Here is a 23,152-nt window from a genome sequence, read left to right as displayed (position 1 = left end):
CTATCTCCCAGATCTTAGTACACAGACAAAGGACACCAAACACTGAACCTCCCACTACTGCCTGCAAAAGCCTCTACAAAAGCACCCAAGAGTTCAGGCCAATTGAAGATGAAGAAGAGCCAAGCCTACTTCCTCCTGTTAGAGACTGAAAGTATCTGCAGCTGCCAAAGAGCTTCCTCCATTTGTCTGTAGCCTACTACAGGGAGAAGGATGTTTTCCTGAGCAGAGTCTCTGAAGGCCTAGCTTATTGAAACAGTAGCATCATTTCCTGCAACCCTACAGATTAGTGACTTCAAGCAACCTTAAGGTCAGACGATGTTTGAAGTCAGGCTGTCAGACTGTAGGTAAAAATAACAGAGCAGAAGGGTGATATAATATACAAAGTGATGCCCTAACCCAGCATTTCAGACTTCAGAAGGTAAAAGAGGGCTGGAGTCAAGGAAAGCAGACACTTGTGCATGGGTACCACCTGTGATAACAGCTTGGAAGATCCGAACTGCAAATTGCTTTAAGATCTTCAGTCTCCTATACACATAGCTAATAGCATACTGGAATAATCATACAGAATGGATACAATCATAGCCAACACCAAGGCATCACAAAAGAGTCCCAAACAGCTTCAGAAGAGCCTTTACAGTAAACAAACAATCAAAACACTGGTTGAGTGTTGCCATTCTTTTGTTTTATATTATTCTGAATAAACTGCTACTTCACATTTGAAGAATGTGTTGGGCTTAATTTTTATCTGGCATCCTACCTGAGTGCTTTGCAGTCTCAGTCCCCTGACAGAATTCACAAAAAGCTTGTCTTTCAAAACAAACATGGTAGGAGCATCTTTCAGGCTTGTAAGAGACAACAGTACATTGAGCAACAGCAGTACATGAACCAAGACAGCTGTCAGCCACTGTAACTCACTACAGGCCTAATCCTGCTTTCAGTAAGCATTCACAATGTCACTGCTGAAGATCATCACTATATAATATCACTAAAGAAACATAAAAGCAGTACTTATTCTCTCATGCGATTGATTCCAGTGTGGTAAGAAGCACCTTCCAGAGCTATTTATCACAACTGCTAAACTAGAAAATTCTCTTTTACTCATTAGGGGTCAGCTCAGCAGAGCAGTTACTTTTGTCCCTAGGTGGGGGGGGGGGGGGGGGGGGAAATGGGAAGCCCTTCTTCCTTTCTTCCCGTTTCCCTTCCAGATTTCATGTTGAGGTGAAATCTTGTTGTCCCGATCTAATAGCAAACCAATGCGTTAGTATTCCACCTCATGAGCTGTATATTAGGTTTAATTTAAATTTTAAGCTCTGTTATGGCAAAAAAGACTAGTTTGTGACCTAACTCAAAGAATACTAATTCATCTAAAAAAAATAAAATAAAAAAAAACCTCTTATATGCATTCTCTCCTTTTTCTGCATAAGTAAGAGTTGCCACAGGGGTAGCCTGAAGCCATATGCCAGCAAGTTACTCTGCTTGTATATTATGAGAATTTTTATCCATCTAATCAATAAGAAATGAGTAGTTACTATGGCAATTTCTACATTACAAGGTAGTTGTGCTGCAGCAGAGTATATTCTAGAAGGACAAATGCACTTACCACTCTTATGTAAATTTTTGCACCTCATACATTGTTGGAATGCATAGGCTTGAGAAAAAAGCAAGAAGAATAAAACTGAATCAGAAGATAACGGTGGTTATAAAGGACAGCCTGAACTGCTTGGGAATTCTTAAGTGCCAGGTTAGAGATTAAGTGCCAGGTTAGATGCCAGGTTAGAGCAGTCCATTAACATTCAAACAAATCAAGCAATGCTTTCGCAGATCCTTAGCTTGAAAACAAATAATGATACTAAGATTTCACTACCGTATTTCCCTATTTCCCTTTGATTATATTACTCAAAGTCAAAAATTGATGGGATTAGAACCTAGTATGAATTGATGGTGCTATATGAGATTAATACCGATATTCCAAAGCACAGCAAATGCACTCTGCAGCATCCAGGACTGATTACAATGGATGTATTCCCTTACAGCACAGCGCTTCGTAACTCTGTATGAACTGCTGGCACTTGCACACACTGAACAAGGATAAAACTTCACTCTCAAGATACAGAGTGCTATGATAGAAGTACAAGGTTCTTCTAAAGGTTGCAAAGTCATTGATTGTAATCATCTTTATGAAATACACACAGAAATTGCTTATGTCTCATGAAAGCTTTTAATCCAATTCCATTGCATTGCCTTTTGTGGTTTCCCCTACCCCTCTCCAAAGTATTATCTTTTTTCAGATATTAAAACAAGTAAATGAATACAAACACTGAGAAGAAACCTAAACACTATAGGCAGGCAGCTCCCTTGGAGGTGTCTGACAAGCCAAAGATGGCCTGGCTGTGCACAGAAACTAATTAAGACACACCATAAGTGCAGAAGATGCACCAAGGATTGTAGCACAAACCTGTCAAAAAGATGATCTTGAGAGAAACCTATGTAAGTTAGCAATTGGGAACTTCAGATGCAAGAAACAGATGCACAAATTCAGGAGACTTTAAAACCCTCATTAACTTCGCCTTGAATCCATATACTAAAAAGATGGGGCAAAAATTGTGATGCCTTTATTTGAATGGCCAATGATGAGAACTGAAAGCTAATAAGACTAAAGATATTGGGTTCTTCTTCTTAGGGTTCAGAGACGGTTATGTTTTTACTCGTAAGATACCGACTGTAAGGTTGCATTGCAAAGAAACACCAATTCCTACATAGGAAGGTGTCAGCCCTCACTTTAGTGACACAAATTTGGTGCTAAAAACGTTGCAGAGAAAATAATTCAAAAAAGAACAAAAGGAAGTATAACCTACAATAAGTATGCAGGTTCAAAATAGGTCTCAAACAATCCCTTTGAAATTAGAGAAGAAAGAAAATGAGCTTATATCAAAAGATGATAAACTTAGTCAAACCTTTTAAGGCTAGAAAATGACAGTTGTATTTCACAGTCCAAGCAAAAGCTGAGGTAATGTGTAAACACGCAAATAGAGAGTTCTAATACTGTACAGAGGATAAACTCTTAAATAGAGGGGCTGTCTAGCAAGCTTGCCCTATGCACACCATTATGAAGGAGCGGATTAAGAGGCTTCTGGAGAAGACACTCAACCTTCACACTGTCTGCAGCCTACGCAGCAGCCAACTTTCAGCTGCTTGAAATTAAGACTGTGTCTGGATACAGTTTCATATGACTCCTAAAAGGACTCACAGTTAAACAAAAATGGAGTTTAAAGAGGCTCTTTAAGATTTTCTCTCAATCACGTCACCTCCAACAATACTCACATCAGATGATTTCAAGTTGATCTGAAGTTTAATCAAGTTGATTAAAAGAAAGAAAAAAAAACAACACACACATCAATTTTTCCACTGCAGGAAGGAATGAAACACAAGAAGCTGACTGGCCCAGAGACAGTCAACATCATAAAACTAGGTTTGGAAAAGGCTTTATTCTCATTTCTTGGAAGTTTACTGGAGTCCTTAATGCCATAAAGCAATTCCTCAGAAAATAACCAGGCAACACACCAATAACGTAATTCAGAAATTATAGTTATATTTCCCTTCATCAGCTGAATGTAAGAAACATTATCTTTTTAAAATTAATAAGGAACGGAAGACTTTTATAGCAGTGTTTCCTTAACAGAACTATTTCTTCCTGAAAAATTTTACAGCGGTACAGTTTGTTTTAAAGGTCTATTCCACTCAGATTAGAATATTGAAAGGATTTCTTCTAGAACGTCACTCCTAAATGGTTTAATAGGAAATTGGATCTTACCATCTACAAGCGTTTAATAAATAAATCCTTTACTGAACCATAGCACCAGCAAGAGAAATTACTACTCTTCATTCCACCTTCTGCCTTTGTCATATGAGGGTATTCTCAGCCCCTTACTCCTAGACAACCTTGTTCCAAGGAGCCTGGGGGACAAGTATCCCTTTTCATGTACAGTCATTTCTGAAAGAGACACCTCAAGCTATGCAAAGACTGAAAACAGCAGCAAGGGGAGCCCAAACACTGCCTTCTCCTGTGTTTCACAGTTGCTGGGAACACTGTGTAAAGAGAACAACAGAAAATTTAGTTGTTTTGTAAAGGGGAATCCACAGTTGACCTTTCAGGACAGATGCCAGCAGGACTAAATCCCATTAGAAGGGGATACCTCCCTCTTTACCACATTCACGATACGAACAAGCCCTCCTGAGGCAGACAACTTAGCAGGTGACGGACTACTTCTCTACCTCTCCTTCCTCCTCACTATAAGACTGTATATGTTAATGGTTAACATCTCCATCCCTTCTGTTTCTGAGTCTGCCCTGACTCCAGACACAGGAAAACTTTATAAAAATAAAAAAAAAAAGCTCCTGATGTCATAACCACATTACCAACACAGGAGAAGAAAAACCCTTCTTACCACGACAGGATGGTCCGTTTCACTTCTAACATCCACAAGACCAGGAACACAGACACATAAGCACTTGACCTACACTACGTCCCTGCTCACAACATTAAGTTCTCACCCTCCCAACCACCCCTTTACCAAGTCCCTCCCTTCCCCTCTTGCCGCTCCTCGGGCTCACCTAATTGCAGTCAGCAGCACCTTGATTCAATTCACTAATCTGGCAGAAACCTAAGAAGCAGAGGTAGGAGAAAGGAGGCACATTGTGTTGTTATATTAACTCACTTGTGTTGCCTAACTGCCTGCTGAATAAGGCAAATAGCCTAATTAGAAAGAGACAGACTAGGAAACTTTTTTCCATTCTTAACTGTTGATCAATTAGGCTTGCATTTAATGGGTCATTACTGACTTGAAGCTCCCTTTTCTCTATCACTGACTCCCACAATATGATAGGAGGCTTATCCAACAATATCTCTGCAGTGCACAACACAGAACAAAAGAGCAGAAAGCTCTTCAGATTTGGCTGCACTTGGAAAATTTCCCAGGAAGGATACACTGCAGCAGCAGGGTCTCTCTCCATTTAAAGTGGAACATGTCTATCCAAAATAGCTGCTTGCAAATGGAACAAGAAACTAGGAGAAACTAATGAAAAGCTTGAGTGGAGGACCGACCCATAGAAGATGGACCCTTTACCCAAGTAGAGGACCGAAGAGGGCATCTGCTTTCCCCACTTCCTTCTCCCTTCACAACAAAGAGGATTGTGATCCCAGATGGTAATGACAGTCCAGACATCTTTGGCCTCATCCACTTAGGGCTCTGAATGCACTCAAATATAGCTGGAAAAAAAGAATGATTAACTAGCACTGTCAGAATGGCTTGTGGGAAGAAGGAAAAAAAGATGCATTAAATCACTGCTTTAGAGACAGGTCTGAGACTTGGGAGAATTTTTTAAAAGTGACTTAAGGCCCCCATTTTCCTCTGGCAGCTTTTACAAGATACAAACTTCTTTAGTGTTCCTTTGCTTGCATGACTACCAAGTGATTCCACAAGTTTTCCATTTGTCTATACTCCTACCTTCAGCCATATTGAGAGGGAGACAGAGGTCAGATATGAAGAGCACAAAGCCAGCTGGGCAGCCAGGGTCTCCTAGAATCATCCCAGTCTGTCACGCGATAGTGCTAATCTGTTGTGGCCAGTTCCCTATTCCTGCTGCCCTACAGCTACAACCGCATAATCAACAGCCCCTTACATTCAGGTAAACATGAATCTGCCTGCAGATCGATGATAAATTCTCTTCTGACAGTAATGAATTATATAAAGGACACAATGTTGTGCCTGTCAGCCTCCAACTTCTCTGGTTTTGACAGAGTTTGATCTTATAATTATCTTGCTATCCAGCATCACTCTGCTGTGCTTCACGCTGGATCTTCCAGTCTGCTAACAAGGAACCAGGGGGACTGTGAGACCCGCATGTTTGGCTGCAGGGCTCTCCTCCAGGCTCCCTCCCTTTTTGTCACCTGGGTTTGCAGAACAAGTTCTATCTGCTGGTATGGAGGAGATGCCAGTATCACTGTGTACAGCACTTTGACAAGCATTTACACTGACAAGCTTGTAACAGATTGGTAGATTGCTTGCATAATGCTAAGGAAAAGGAAAGACAGCAATTTATTTTTTTTTTATTTGTGCTTTAGATTTGCTTAACACGGGGGGCCTAGCTCTAAACTTGGGCTTCTATGATACCAGCACCAGCTGTCACACTGCAGACTGCATGTGTTAGACCAAGTGTTAAATCTTGGTTCAGTATATTGCAAGACAAAGCAATTTTGTTACATTAAGTTCAGTAAGAGACAGATCCCTTTCTTGAAAGTCACATGCAAGAACAAATTCAGCAAAGAAACTGCAACCTCCAAGCGAGGAGTGGTCTGTTTGCAGAGATGAAACAGCTTCAGGGCATTCCAGAGTTCTGGTACTGGAGGGCAGAGGGGCCTTTTACAGCTCACATACAACTTTACTGGTTACACCTTCCTCAAATTCGTTACAACAAGCAAATTGTAACTCCTCAAACTAGCCCACAACCATGGCAATTTCATCTATCATTCCATGCAACACTCCTTTATTTGTTAAAGTTGGATGTGAAAGATTTATGCAATATCTAAGATGACTCATTAATTATTTTCCAAAGGTTCCCAACATTAGTTTTCTGAGAAAAAGAACCTGTGAACTATCTTCACCTCAGTGAACTGATATAAAAAGCACCGGAGTTATTAGTAAAAGGAGCAAAGTGTCATAAGAATATAGAACATGAGATTTTGCCAACAATCATACCATTTGCACCTAAAAACTATGCAACATAATGCAGCTCAGTTTATCACACACATATAAATGTGGCTAATCACATATTAGTCCGTCCACAAGGACAAAATTACCTATGATTAATATTAACACAGATGAAAGTGAAAAAATGATTTATAGTGCAATGAGTACACACAGCTCTAGCTGCCTAGAAAGTGAGGACAACAAGGAAAATAGAACCATTTCTTATTCTCAGCAAGGCTGAAAGCTCAGCAAGCTTTGCACACACAGGAGGAAATGATTTTGCCAAAAGATGAATCATTGAATATTTTGCCCCCTGACAGATGGTTATTTGGTTTGATATATTTCCATGATCTCTAGGGAACTGCACAGAAACAGAGGTGCAGATAAAGACAGACAGAACAATAGTGACATCAGATGTCCTGAGGTACTGATAATGTCACAAAGCAACTACATCTAATGGCACTTTACTTAGTGAAGATACATACAGTTCAGAAGTAGAAAGCAGGAGATGTCTATGAAAAAGGCCAAAAAGCTGTGACAGATTATACCATCTGAGGGTGTGGCCCAATATACAGCCATGCCTTCATCAAAGACTTCAGCTGAAGACTGCAAGTTGCATTTCCTGGAGGAAGATAGTTCAGGTAGAAGGACAAAGATAAATGGTAATAAAGGCCTAAGTCTTCCTGAACACACAACAGCATCAATATGGGACATTGCCATAAACAAAGTCAGTATCCCTAGCTAGTCTTGAGCTTTGATGCTGGGGATATCAGTAACCTTAGGCTCTGTGATTAAACCATTATGGGGATGGGATGGTAGGGATTAAGGAGGAAAGAAGGTTCCCTGTCTCCTCGTTATAATACACAGAGAGTATAATTTGATGCTGCATATACTAATCACATAAGGTAGCCTTAGGAAGGAACCACAGATCCATGACAAGTTCTTGTTAAGTTACACATAAAGCTTGGTTCAGCAGGCTTTTTCTATTCTGAGCTGCAGTGAACCAGTGAACTTTGCCAAAGTGTCTGGAGAATAGAGCTCACGCCTCTGAGTTGCACATTCGTAAGTGTAGATCCAAAGAGAGATGACTAAGATGGGCTGAGTTTTGTACCAAGATCAAAATTTGTTCAAGCAGGAACTAGCAATGAGGACTGATGACTGTAGCAATGCAAGACTTCTTCTTTCCAAGACCTGGAATAGACAGAACTGTCCTAAAGCAGCTGAGCTGGGTACGTCATTTTCCAGTACTCTTACAGTGAAATGGACTGTCTCTCTAGAGAAACTGAGCATGTAGATTGAGTACCAGCCAACAGTATATATTTATAAGCAACAGCCTGATTCAGCCAAAGAATTCTTTTTGGATATTTTTGTTGTTTGAATGAGGAGAAGAGAAGCTACTGGCAGCCTGCCATTGTAACGGGATATCTTGGCAGGAAAATGCTTTGTGTTATATCACTACCATATGGTGGTGGAAAAGATTTTTTTTTCTATTAAGTTCCTGTAATAGTCCATTCCCATTTTTAACACAGCCTTTCTGCATAAGAAGAACAAGTTTGCTTCTCAGTCCTATCACAAGAGCTGTACTACACTTTCATAGCTAATAATGGTAAATATTAGAAATGTTACAGTTTCAGAGGTACAATTACCTCTTCCATTATGGAAAGGTAAATGAGCACCCAGATGGAATGTAGGTTCTTTGAAGAGCTAACCCTGGTTTCCAATAGGAAGGCATTCCTTTTGTGTTTCCCCCCCACACACACTGGATGAAAATAATGCCCAAATTGTGTTCAATCAAATGAGATCTGGCATTCTTTGAGGACTGTGAGAACAGGAAGATGTGTGGGAAGCTGTCGCTTGCATTTTTCTTTTCACCAATGCATCTCCATTCCAGGAATAGCAGCAATAAATAGGTTCCTTCAAATGTCTTTCTATTGCTAGGGGAAACCCAAAGCAAGGGGATGATATAGGAAATTGAGTTTTTCACATATTCTTAGGACAAGCTCCTACTCTGGCCCAAAAGAATTTATTTCTCTACATGTCTAGGAAACAGTAGATACCAACATCAGCGAATTCAAATCTTTCAGATTTGGAAGTGTGCCAGCTATGACTTTCCTGTTGGGTTAAGTCCATTATCAGTATGAGGTTACAAATGAGTTTTTGGCATACGTACACTCCCCAGAACCCAGTACCAATCACATGCTACTATGCTGCTCATGTTTCCAACTTTCACAGTCTTCTATCTTTGCAAAACAAAAAAATAATAAGGATGCACAGAATTTGTTTTCCATAAACAATAATCCAAACATTATCACAACCATCTCTTCACTCACCTTTCTTTGCCAAGAAAGCTTAAATAATAGGTAAGACACAGACACTTATCTGCTAAACCTTCTTCAGCACAGCAAATAAACTACTGTTAAGGTTCCTGAGACTGATCTTTGCAGGATCCTGTTCCAGAAGACACAATACCTCTGGAGTTTGCTCTTGCTCAGACAACTCAGTCTGTACTCTCAAGAGGCTATAAAGCAATGGCTGGGTACCTGGATTCTACTTCTTCACTGAAGAGCTCTTCAGTCTACTGCAGCTACCCTGAAGTACAATAATAAATTAAATAACACCCTTGAATACTTGCAGACACTCAAATATGAACACCTGTGTGGTTAAACAGGCAGGATGGTTCCTGGCATGTTTCTGGCCCATGCAAAACAGTATTCGCCTGTACAGTCCCAAGGTGTGTGTCAGAGTTACGATGACCCAGGTTCCCTCCAGCCAGCAGTACCTATGTATGTGGAGGCCCAGATAGTTTCCAAGCATAATCACAGACTGTTCTGTGCCAATAAGCCTCAAGGCCTTGATGCTTTCACAATTTCTATCAGGTTTAATTTAGCAGGAAATATGTAGGCTAAGCAATTCCCACTGATTTTAGCCATGGACTAATGTCAAGAACTAATTTCACTCTGCAAGTGAAAGGAACAGAGAGTCTGACCTACCTTTAAATTTGCCCCAGTTCCTTCATGATCTTGTTGCCTACAATAGATGCCTACGAAAAGCAGATAATGACAAAAGTACTGGACTCTGGCATGAAAATCCACAGGGAGGAGTTTGTGAGAAATTGGTAGAAAATTCAGCTGCTGTGACTTGTGTGATGGCAGCATTGAAGTTTCTGCATGCACTCCCAGAGCAGAAATATTATCAGGACAGGTACAAATATGAAACTATTTCAACAAATGGTCCATAACTTGCCTACATGTTAGAATTCAATTTTCTCTACTTTCATATACCTTTATTACACTTCTTGGAACATAACAACCTAAGAGGCTTCTCTTTACAGCATGCAGCACATGAATGTTATAACAGAGTCTTTACAGCAAAATATCTTCAAGAATTATTTACATTAGTATCTGCTCTTTTGAGAAATTTAGACTAACCATTTCTCTAGGGATTTTCCTCCTAAAACATGTCCGTTCCCTTGATAAAGCCCTTCACACTTTAGCCAGAGAAACCACATTTTGCTCACATGATGTATTTCTGACTGACAGCATAGTTTGCAGCCTTTAAAAATATTCATATGTAGTAGTCAAAACATAGCATGCTTGCAGCCCCTTGGAATCTTAATTCCAAGACTGTCTACATTTCTGTCAAAACTTACACAGTAAGCAGTAATCAGAAGATCTACTGTGAGAAAGTGTAAGTTTTGCAGGATCCAGTGAGACAAAAGAAAAGGGGTTTATTTTCTACTTCTCCTGCACAGAACTGTGAACAAACATCCGTAAAGAAACAAATCTGAATTGGTTGTTGTATAGCTCAATGGAGAGCAAATACTGTCTGATAAAAAAAATGAGAGATGAAACAAAGACTTGACTGTTATTTACAGCTGTTAATATGGAAATTATGAAAATAAGTAAACGCCTGTAAAAAGACATTAATAGAATTCACCCAGCAGATTTACAATTTGAATTTGATTCTGTCATTTTTATTCTATACAATCCAACAGAGCTCAGGCTGCCTAAAAAGCATCATTATTACAATAATATGGAAGTCTACTAAGGCTAATCACAAATCTTAACTTTGCCAGTGAATGGCATACCAACAGCAAATAGGCCTACAACACAGACTTCCTACCTCACATATTAACCATACCTTCAAGCAAGAATCCCTTGAGTAAAGCTTTGTATTCTGCAGGCATTATTACCAGCTCTTTCTATACTTAAGATTGTATTACTTTTGCTTGCAAGTCAGCTATAAACGACCTTACCAGTTGAGGGTTTGCAACTATCCCCTTTGAGGTCAATGATGGAATTTACTTAAACTTTTCTGCCTCTGGTAGTGTAATGGTATGTGGGAGTACTCCTAAATTGCTAGAACAATAGAGCAGCTTATGATTCCCACCGTAGATCTCTGGAAAGTAAACTGAAATCTTGGGCCAGGTTCCAGGCATAAAGTGAAAACCAAACCCACCTCATTCCAGAGATCACGAAATCAAGAAACAGTAACTGAAAATGTGCATGTATACATGAGATAGCAAAATTGCAAGTCAGCATGCCTGTCTTAGTGAGAGACTAGACAGATTTGTTCAAAAGCAACTTATACCATGCCTAAGAGCAACTAATTCTCTCCTCATGTTCATTACACTCTCCTCTTTATGTGAAAATGATCATTCTGACCTGCAGAAAAATGTTTAATTATTACTCAGTTTCATGGTCACAGCATTTTTTTCAAAGACATCTTAAAACTGAGAAGAACAATAACAACAACAACAAAACCACCAACAAGAAGTGAAAAAGAAAGAAAAAGAAAAAGCCCTGTTACTTAAAAGCCATTTGAAATTCTTTAAGTCTCTGGGCATGCATTATATATTCACCAAGTTTGCTGCTGGTGATGTAAGTTAGAAATTCTCCTGCTGGTTTTGATTACAGCTGCAGAGTCACAGATTTGAACAGCAGTAGACAATCATTCTTCTGAGCCTGCACATAAATATAAAACGTTTCCTTTTTCCTTATCACATAAACCTTCCACTATGATTACTTCAAAGTGAATTCCTGTTTTCTTCAGATTTTCTCCACTTATCGTTTTATAATTAACAAAATGTATTCTATCCAACAAAGCTCTGTTATTTGCATATTCAAAGGTCACCATACAGGTTAAAGTTATTTAACTATGAAAGAGATGATAATTTCACAATCTTTTTACATGCAGATAAAATACAAAATTACCTCTGGGTTTTTAATTTGCACATTTACAGACACATGATAAAGAGTTTTATGATAATGGTATAAGCAGCATAACGAACTTTCAATTAGGCTGTGACAGCTCTTCCCTTCAGTCTTTGCATTGTCATTTTATTATTTAAAACGCTGTCATACCTTTATGGGAACAACAAAGAACGTTACTTACTACAGCCATACTTTGGAACCAAAACGGCAGCCCCTCCCATGCTACAGCATGTCAGCTCACACACATCCTCTGCTTGGCATGCAAGTGTTCCCTGCCAAGCTAGGTGGGAAAGAGAGAATCAGTCAGAATTAGATCAACAGACCATCAGGGTTTATGGGTGTCCGTAGCACTGAACAGTCCAGATCATCAGATTACAGCAGTGACAAATGGCAAAGAGAAGTCCTGTATATTGCTATAGCACCCTTGTGGGGGTTTTTACCTTATTTCTTACTGCCTTTGTACCACCATAAAAGAAATCCTTCTGGACACGAAACCTAAATTATCTCTGGAAAAAGCAATGATCACTGAATTTCCTATGAAACTGTAACAAAGCAAAATTCTGCCCCCATCTAAGAAGTCGTTTTTGCATACCTTACAAAAAGTTAGATTCCTTAGTGTAACATTTTGCCCACTTTGGGTAAATAAATGCAGCTGAGCTAGTTATGAATTCAATCCTTTCCAAAGTTACACTTTTCTCAGTTAACACCATGGTCACAAACAATCAAACCTTTTAGAATGAACAACCAGAGGATACATTTCTTATACCAAAGCTGGTTGCTGTGGCTACTTGTTATTTGTGTTGAAAGCCAACCACGTCAAATCATATTTTGCTTTTTTTTGTTCCCAACTGTCTGCACTTTTAAACCAGAAAGCAACTGGCTGCAACAAATCAATTTTTGTATTTTCAGATGTCTAATCAAAACCTGTTACTGCAACTTGAAAAATTCTAGAGAAACAACTAAAAAATATAAGAATTATGTAAATTTCATGAAAAATAAGATCCTACAGGCCTCCAGAAATTGTCATCATTTATTGAAAATCACAGGCAATTTTAAGGCTCAGCTGACTGCCACAGAATGCAGCCATTTCTGGGTCATATCTGATGTAATAATATTGCACACTGATGGTAAACCTTTTACAAACAGAACAATTTTGAAGGATGTAATCAGTGCGTTGCACAAAACAACAAACAATATTTCTTTCTCAAGCACTTTTAACAGAAAAGAAAGGTCTGAGACATATGTAGGGAAAAGAACGCTTCCATGAAAGTTACAATAACACATGACTACAACAGATCTAGAATAACTAATCAACTATTCTGCTTTCAGAGGATTACCACCTTTGATGTGTCTTTCTGGTTGTCATTGAATTCATTGCCTTGAATCCCATCTGCCCTGGAACACGGATAGTTCAACACATTACCCAGTGAAAGCACCTTTACCCCATCTCAAGCCACCTGAAAAGATCTCTGCACCTTCTCTGATTCGTCTCACTTTCTTTTTGTCACAGATCTCTATTTGTTTATATGGGGAGGAGAGGAGGAGGCAAATGCAAGTCACAAAGATCAATGTCTTAATTGCAGAGATTACAATTATATCCACCTTTATATTATATCCGTAGTAACAGTGCCCTTCAAAAAAATAATAAAAAAATTAAAATAAAATAAAAAAGAAGACTTAATAATACAATAACTATAACCTTGGAATTAGAATTTCAATTTTTGACATAGGAAACACAACCACATTCCTTCATAGCTGGACATAAGAACCACAATGACTATTACAATAGCAAAACCAAATGCCATACAATTTAAGCAAGCAGATTATTTATAAGAATATGAAGAATTTAGAAGCCTGGTGCACCTACTTGAGACTGATGGAAGTGGAAGTCTTTAGATGAACTGAAACTTTTTAGAAGTTCATAAAAGGAGAAAGCTGGTAAAGTGCATTTCTGTTCCTGATTTCATCTGGAAGTAGATGTGTGCAAAGCACTACAAAACACTTCCATTTTTATTTCATGTCAAATAAGACTATAAATCATCTCTTGGAGATCTGGAGTCTTGGTGCAAGATGAAATTTCCATTGTAGTCCAAAAAAAAAGTACTGCATACATTTTACAGGTGATATGTTTACTTGGACTGACCGCTTTACAGAGCTTGACACAACAATGAAGCTGAATCTAGCAATGTTAAAATGTCTGAATTAAAAAACAAACAAACAAGCAAAAAACCATTTTTTATGTTCTTGTTACTATTACATGTAGGGCAGAATTCACAGTCTCTAATGAAACTCTCATGCATGCAATATAGCAATATACAGGATCTATGGAAATATGAAGTTGGTTTCAGCAATTCATCCTGAAGCCCTGCTTTTAGTTAGTGCTTTACAGCAGGAAGCACCTTGAAGCCAAAATCTCACCATTTATATGAAGTAGAAGAAAAGAATAGCGAAGAGAGGTTTGCTGTCAACATACGTTTTGAAGCATGAGATTTCATTTAGCTTAAGGAGTTAGAAGTGTTATTGGTCATAAAATTATTCAGCCCTTTAGAACTATCAGCTGCAATATTAATCTTTGTAACCTTCCTTGACACTGAATTAAATAGGCTTACCAGACACTAAATAAAAGTAATATTTCCTTTTATTGGATCCACATTTATTCTATTTAATATCAAGTACTCATAATAAAAGAAAGAACAAAGGAAGATCTTGTTTTCACTATAGTGATCTTGATGCAGATTTTGTTTTTAAATGCAACAATTTTTTGTCCTATCTCTCTGTCATCCTTCCCAACTGTATAACTCTTCAGATGAAATAAAATGAATAAAAATGAATTAATAATTGCAAGAGGCACAAAAGTTGACAGAGCCTTTTTTAGTATGTTTGCTGTCTTGGTACCCTTGCCTCCAATCTGAGACAGGAAGGCTCTTTGAACTACCCTATAACATGAGTTGTATGCCTGGGTGGTGGAATGAAAAAGACTCCCTTCTCCAAGCTGCTTACCAACCTATGCTCGGGAGTAACCAGGGCCACTGGATGGAACGTTGAGAAATTCTTTTAATAGTCAATTTGCCAAAGAAATTGCAGTTTCAGGCCAACTCTCCAGAAATTCATGCCTAATTCAGAAACACTTTGGCTATAGAAAAAGGAAAAAGAACACACGAGAAAATAAGACTTGCGTGATCATACTGTGCAAATGTTTGTGTGCCTGTCCATCACTGCCACCATTTTCTCCCCCTAATAAATCTGAGAACCAGTAGCCAATTTTAGTTAAACCCGGAACAGCAAAAGCAATGGAACACAAAAATTCTTACAAGTTTCATGAAAACAAACAGCAAGCTAAAGAAGGGACATCATTTTAGTGCACACAGTTATGGCAAAACTGATGCGAGCTCTCTATGCTATTAGGTACGGACATTTCCGCATTAGCAAGAGCAGTTGCATGTATTTCTATTACAACTCACAGCATGTTCGACAGCCAAGTGCCAAAACCCAAAGCAATGAGTGCTACTAGTTCTGCCATTTTCAGGATGGAAATCAATACACACAAAAAGCCAGCTCTTCCAAGAGTTCCACCACCATTAGTTCCTCACTAAGCTCCATGCAAGGGAGGATGGAGAGTCCTGGCTCCTCACAGTCTGAAGAAGCCAAGCAGCCTGCACATCTAGGGGGGGATGAAGAAAAGGCATTTTAGTCATTTCTCCAGCTTAGGTCAGAAGGAAAATTCTTATCCCATCCCCACTTGGGACTGGCCAAAGAAGAGAAGTGACTCAGTGGTGTTTTATGTCAGAGAACTCCATGGAGACCTAACCTATGTGTCATACTTTGCTCAGGTCTCTGATTCAAGCCACTGCATCATCCAACAGCTGGTCTGTATCAGGTACTATCTGAACACCAAACCACAGCACATTTTCCAGCAAAGAAAATGGACATTTTATTCTTCTAGTGTATAAAAGTACTTTCCAGTACTTCTCTCTGTATCTTATAAATCGTTCTGAATTTCAGCTATTTTCACATTTATTTTAATCCTCTGACTTCATGTCATTTAATGAATCTTAGGGAAGTTTTGGATCAACTTTACAAACTTATTTTTTCTCATTTAATAAAGCCACTTTTTCGTTCTATGTTTGCTCAAACATTTTTAAGAGTACAGTAAAAGGACAGAAGAACTCCATATTTAAACACGCTGCTTGTGTTGCAGAACTATACTCTCACCTTTCTTATCCTGACTGCATGCCAGGGCTACAGAGCTGGATGCAGGAGGACCCAAGACATTAGCTTAGCACAGGCTCGGTTAGACCCTGAAGTCTGAGGGTACGGCTGTATGCAGAGACTCATCCTTTGGCAAGGAACACATAGGCAAAAACTTCTGCCAGTTGCACTCAAAGCCAACTTTCCCAGAAAAACATAATGCACAATTGGAATGACAGTAAAAAGAACTTGGCCAAGGGCAATGTTCCTTCATTTTAATGGGGGGAATGTGGTTGCAGCTTCCACCCATCTCTTCCCCCTAAGAACAATGACAGGTTTTCCACGTGTCCAGGACTAAAGAGATGGGATGATGGAGCCACCAAAAGGCTCCAGAGATTAGCTATGAATGAAAAAGAAAAGGAGTACAAGGCAGACAGTTTTGTTTACAACTTTTACCAGCGTTATTTCTTAGAGAGGAGGAGGAGTCTTTCTTTTTAGAAGTGTCGTGGGAGAGTAAGGGGAAGGCATCCTGAGTCAGATCATAACAAGACAGTACTGAGCTTCCCAGCAAGCTTTCTGAAGCCATAACATTGCAAAGGGCATTGCTCTTAAGACTCAGTTTCCCCACTGTAAAAAAACATCTAATGGAAGCTGAAAGACAGCTGTTGCTTAGTCTAGGTCACTATAAATGAACATCGGGGGGGTGAGGGGCGGGCAGTTCAGGAAAGGACAACAGACTGAAGAGCAGAGATCATGATGTCTTAGCACTGTGGATGCATTATTTCTCAAGAACCATACCCAACAGTGCTTCAAACTTCCAAGTCTTAATTCCAGCTGAGTATGAAAGTTTGACATTTCAAAGATTCCTGTGGACAAAAAGTATTATTAAAAGTATCTTTTTAAAGTGGAAAAACATTTGTTCTCAATTTATTCTTTTAGTGTGGGGGAAAAGAGGATGTGTTTGTCCCATCTCCAGGGATTCCCTAAGCTGCTCTATACTAGGAGCAACACAGCACAGGGCATTTGGAAATAGGGAACTTTTAAACTCCTTTCCTATGCTGCAATAACGAGCCTAGAAGCACACAGAGTCCTCACTGAAGCTGAGGCCCTCATATTATTCAGTAGGAAGACAAGAAAATCATGATCCCTGGTTGTGAAGTTCCTTGAAGTAAGGATACCAAACCACTTCAAGGCTTCAAGCAGCAGGAGCAAGCTATCTGGTAGGCAGCTCTGTGTCCAGAAACCTGGATTTTTGTTCCAAGCTTGCTGAAACCCAAGAAGTTTCCAAGAAACATCCATCCATGAGTAAATTTATACTGTCTGATGAAATCCATTTAACTGAAAAAGGGCTTACTATTGACTTCCATACACCCCTCCATGGAGCTGGGAATGGACCATAAAAATATCTGTGCTAACATCACAGCAGGAGGCGCAGGTGAAAAGCGGGGTAAGGCGTAGGGTGGAACTGAAGTATCATAACAGCCTTTATGCTGGGGGTTAGGAGAAAGGCCCCATGTTCTCCAGGTGGAAATATTTCTAGATGTACCTTAAACAACTCCATCTGCTTTGTCTCTCCCACATCTCACGTTACATCTGCAAAAGACAGACTGGCCAAAGGAACTGAATTCCATTTAGGACAATCAACAGGATTGTGACAGGATTTGAAGGGAAGTTGTTCCATGAAATCTGCAATAAACTTAACTTCCTATCCAGCTCCATAGCTACTAAAATGTGATTCTCAGCAAACAGCCTAAAGTGAATGGAATAAATAAGCAGCATTTAGAATTGAAAGGGGTTAGTTTAGTAATCATGAACAAAACATTGACATTCCAAAACCCCAACACACAAAATCAATTATTAGATCTCCTGAACAACACTGAAGGCTTCATTGCCTCCATACAGTTGTGGGCTCTAAGATGTGTATCCAGTTTCAGACTTTGGCAGTGTTTTCCAAGGCTCCTGGGAAATACACTTACCATGTTCTAACCCACACCCTGTTGATTGTTACTGCTGTTTTAGATTGTACAGACTAAATAAACTGACAACGGATCAACCTCCACAGGAATGGCTGATTTTGAAACTTCAGCAAGTCATTTTCTAAATGTAAAATCCTTTTGTCTAACATTGATCCACTAGTATCCTTCGCACACTAAACAAGAACAGTGGAAGCCGTTCTAAAAATGAAAATCTACTCTGAACTCTGTTGGCTCTATGTCCTGAACTATAGCAAAATCATTATAAAAATAATGAACTAGCTCTACTAGTACAAAGTACAAGGAAACTTCCAATAGAAACTAATAAAACAAAATTTTGTCTTAAAATATATTCCCAGGGTTGTTTTGACAAGATACTAAAATGATCACCTCCCATAGCTTAACAAAGCTTTGTAACAGTCAAAAGGAAGAAAATCTCTCCAAATAAAACATTGAAAAGGGAAACAGAAGCAAAGTAAGTATGAACCCTGGTTAGAATGGACTGTTCTGTGCTCGGTTAGGCACAGCTAGTAAAAAGCAATAGAGCAAAGTTACATAACCTGTGTAGAACCACACTTGCTCTGTCTCTTGCCAGCTAGTAGGATGAGTACCATAACTGGTGTACAAATTGTCATCACATAAAAGAACATGGCAACTCCACCCTGCAAAAAAATCAGGACAGCAATAACCCACAACTCTGCCTTGTCAATACTGAACGGAAATGTTGTCCTGTCCCTCTCAGGAGATCTGCTTCTTTTGTCTAAGCAATTCCACGTTTCATCTCTTTTCCTTTTCCTGGGCCTTTTCAATTTGCCAGCCACAAATCAGACTCCAAACTGACTCTCAGGATTGACTCTCGGACTCAAACTGGCTCTCCTTCTTGCCAGATGAGCTGGTTGCCATTCCAAGTTCTCAAAGGGCTCGTATATCCTCTTCCATACCTTACTCTGTCCTAGAATAATTATTTCATATTTGCTTCTTGAAGCATTTGCCCAGATGGTTACAATTTGGTGCAGTGGCCTGGGAAAAGGCTTCAGTGGATCTGCAATTCCCTATTTCCTCTCATTTGTGACTTTTTTTTGAACAAAAACATTTTAAGCTAAGCATCCTACATCGCAGTTTACATCAGCAGTCATATTCAATGGGCCAAAGTCATCTGCCATTGTCTGCTTGCCTCTTCCTTCAGACCTCATTGGTGGGTACCAGAATAAGTACACTAGGACTGATGTTATAGCACATAGGAGGAGGAAACAGGTGACAGGGAAAGGAGTTGTGAAAAGTCAGGTGTGTTTTTTTCAAAGTGAAACACAAGCACAAAGATAGCCTCCAGATAGAAACCCTACAGATAGCTATGTGAGACTAGAATCTTGAATGGCACTGGCAATTATCACTTGACTAAAGAATAGTCTGCATTTTTATTATCATAAGATTGATGCTAACCGTATTAATCCATTTTTTATCCAATAAGATCCAGGATTTAATAAACATCTGGACAGTGAGATGCAAGTCAGCGAGTACAAGGATGTATTCCTTTTTTTCTGTGGAGGCATTGGAAGTCCTTCTGTACCCTTGTTATGACAAGAGAGAAACAAGGGGTCTCACTGCAGTACCTCTTCCTGGCTTTCCATTTCCATGTATCCACCTAAATCTTCTTTGAAGGAAGCTGATTTCCACTTCCTTCCTGCCGTTCCTGCTGCTTCTCACCTCTGGCTCCTGTGTAATGCTTTATTTCTCAGGTGGGCTGCTCAGGGCTGACTGTACACACCCAGGGCTGACTACACATGCCCAGAGGAGGCCGAAAGACTGTTACAGCTGAACTCCCCAGTCTGCCCACTACGACTGTGAAAATAAGACACCATTTAGTGAGGAGTTTAATCGTGGTATGGCAAAACAAAGTGAAGCTTTTGCACATTGCTGCCAACAGGTAAAGTCAGTTAGTTAGTGTCAAACATTCAAGTGATCTGAGTCACATCTATTAGAAATCCTCATTGTATTTATGAACCTGGCCCTACACAAATTAATTGTTGATCTGCCAAAGATCCCCAGAACCTTTACTCTTCTGGGAAAACTCCCTGCTGATGGGGAGGGAGCTGAAGCCATCTCTTCATTGCTCATTAGGAATATCATCCTCCCTTCAACCGGAATGACAGCTGCTGACACTTCCAAAGGAGTGTGTTCTCTCCCATGTCTAAGGTGATGGGAGACAGGGATAGACACCCCCAAGAGGTGACTCAGCAGGAGCCATATTTTGAATGGCAGCATCTCCATGCAATTTCCACTTAGCCTAAAGCAGGTAAACTAACCTGAAACAACACTGCAGGAAATACTAATACGCCAGCCACTTGTCTCCTGCCTCTCTCTCAGCATTGGCAGGGTAAAGGCTGTAGGGCTTCCTGTCCAGTTTCTCGTGGGAAGTGACTGGTCAACTAGAAAGAAAGCAACAAAATGGGGCACGGACAGGGGGTGTTTTGCTTGATAGTGAGGTAAATGCATAATCCAACAGAAGGAAGCTTTTCTGAAGAAAAAAAAAATGAAATCCTTTTCTCCTATTACACCTGCAGGAATTCATCACTGAATCTATTTTTTCTTACTGCAGAAGCACCTCTTCTATGCCATCTGGGTTAGGGAACAGTGAGGGGAGACTTAGAAGAGGCTGAAAACTCATTTTGAGTAAGACTTGGGAGTCACCTTATACTGGCAGGAAGATATTACGTGGGCAAAATGACCTTTACTGTAGGATGGGATTTCTGGTCAGCCTCACCTGGAGACAAATGTCATGGTGTTCTAGGGCTTGGAAGGCTATTGTAATTTACACTCTGATATTGCTTACAGCAGATGTGCCTGTTGCCACACAGTTTCAGTGTTTGTTTTCTTAACATTTTGATTATATTTTGCAAACATTTTATTTTGAAAGTAAAAATTTCTTAAATAGATCTTTCGCAGAGTTTTCACTGCTATTTTACTTTAAAAAAGAGACTTATAAGATCATTTGTGTTAAAGGATTTTCATAGCCCTTTCCTGGACTAAAATGAAAATTCACGTCAGGAAATCAGAGCAAAGAGATATTCCTGCTGGAGCTACAACTGATGAGGTTTCTAGGTCTAACGCATTTGAGAAAAGCCCAGGTGCACTAAGCAGCACAGTGTGATTAAGACTGGACAGGTGCTACCGCAAAAATAAAGGCTATAGCACATCTAGCAATGACTGAGTTTATGTTTTGATTCAATAAGTTATTAATATGACTCATCCGTATGTTACCAAATATCACACCCAGCAAGTGAAAATTGAAACATATGCCGGTGAGATATAAAAGGGAGCTTTTAAGAGAGGCTTTGGAAGAACGGGCTGGAAGGAAGGAAGAAGAGCAGGAGAAAAAGAATCAGGCTTTTCTTGTGTTTTTTTGTTTGTTTGTTTGTTTGTTTTGTTTTTGTTTTTCATCAGGTTACATGAATGCATTAAAGTTTTCACGTAAAGAAAAATATGCAAGCTCCAGCCTTTTGTTCAGCTAGCCCCCAACAAAGAACTAGATGAGGATGGACAATGCGTGGAGGCACCATAATGGTATGCAGAAAGTAAGCCTCTCCTGAGGCACTCCAAAGTGTTTCTGATTCCTCCAATTTCCCTTTCCTTTTCAGTAACAGAATTTGGCTTTGGTCATTCCCTAATCCCAGTACTATCTCAGGGCCCATGCAAGGACAGAGGAATGTGCATGGGTGTATAAAAAGAGGCACAACTCATGCCATTATTTTGTCCCCTGAAGAAGGAGTAGTGTGCAGCCAGAAGAAAGGAACTTGGCAGGGTGAGGGCAGGGTGACAGGCCCAGCCCCTGCCCATCCAGTCCAGGCATCCCTACCTCCATCGCACACATCTCTCCCCCAGTGCTAGCAGTGGTCCAGTGAGTCAGGATCTCCCTGCGAGCAGGTACCAGGCCTGGGGCAACCAACTGTGTAGAAATTCCCTCAGCATGAAGCTGGAACGTGGGGTGAATGCAGCACAGCAGGAATTTAGACAACTCTGTCACTTTGTTTTCCAGAACTAAGCCCACATTCATGCCCTCAGCTCTCTGTCCTCAGCATACTTTATCTCCGGTTCCTTTTCTCCATGTCTGTCTACAAACATCCTTGAGATAAAGAAAGGTGTATCTTAAAACAGGAGGATTTAGAGAGCAAGCTTTTCTTTATAATTGATGTCTTGAAAGTACCCACCTGTTAGAGGGTTTTTCACTTCCACCATTTTTGTGTATGTCCCTGAGCTTAGACCAGTATCTATTACAGTTTCTAAACCATTCCAGATGGGAAGAGTTCACCAAGCTAGTGGGAAATAATACAAGTAAATTAAGTTTCTTTCCATGTCTCCTTCTCCAGCTATTTTCAGGAAGAAAACCACTAGATGGCACTGGGAACTGTAACCACTTTGTATGGAGCACTTTCACTGTAGCTGCTTACCTATAAGAGCAGGCAGCGGGAGTGCTGCAAAGGCTGCTGATTAACTTGCTGCCCTGGTTTGAACACAGCAGCAGAGAAGGCAGGGCAGGGTAGAGAGCACAAAACAGTACTCCTGCCAAAAGTCTGATGACAGGAGTTCTACATAGCAGAATAGAACTGAATAACCAGTGTTTTACAGTTCTTTAAACCACACTCAAAATTGTATCAACTATCTGGCATAATGGCTCCACATGCTATTAAAGTAATGCAAATAATCAGAAACTAATGTTACTATTCACATTATCTGCAGCATCACTTTCAGCTCTTTCAGATTCTGGCTGCAGGGAGTAGCGTGTTCTTTATCTCTTTAGCCTCACTAACAGGACTGGCAAAAATACAGAGCAGTTATATCTTGCATAATGCTCGAGCTCCTAGAGGACAAACAAACCATCTGCAAAATTGCATGAAAATACGTTTGATCAAGGGATTCCCATGACTTTCTATATATACATAATTAATATAATTGAAAGGTCATCAGCATCTATACCAAGTTTGTGATCCCAAGTGTCAGTATACAGTATTTTAACATCCAGTTATGTAATGTTTGA

General features: G+C 39.7%; 1 protein-coding gene across 1 annotated transcript in view; it reads right to left on the bottom strand.

Moving 5' to 3' along the window:
- The window catches only part of CABCOCO1 (ciliary associated calcium binding coiled-coil 1), a 172,173-nt gene extending 167,593 nt beyond the window's left edge, over nt 1-4,580 (bottom strand). The window contains exon 1 of the mRNA XM_080597969.1: nt 4,446-4,580. Coding sequence (XP_080454095.1) covers nt 4,446-4,477 — 32 coding nt within the window. The 5' untranslated portion in view covers nt 4,478-4,580. The remainder of the gene's footprint in view (nt 1-4,445) is intronic.
- Nucleotides 4,581-23,152: the final 18,572 nt, after the last annotated feature.

The sequence above is a fragment of the Anser brachyrhynchus genome (genome assembly GCF_964034855.1).
Source record: "Anser brachyrhynchus genome assembly, chromosome: 6".
Lineage (NCBI taxonomy): Eukaryota > Metazoa > Chordata > Aves > Anseriformes > Anatidae > Anser > Anser brachyrhynchus.
This window is presented reverse-complemented; position numbering and strand designations above follow the sequence as displayed.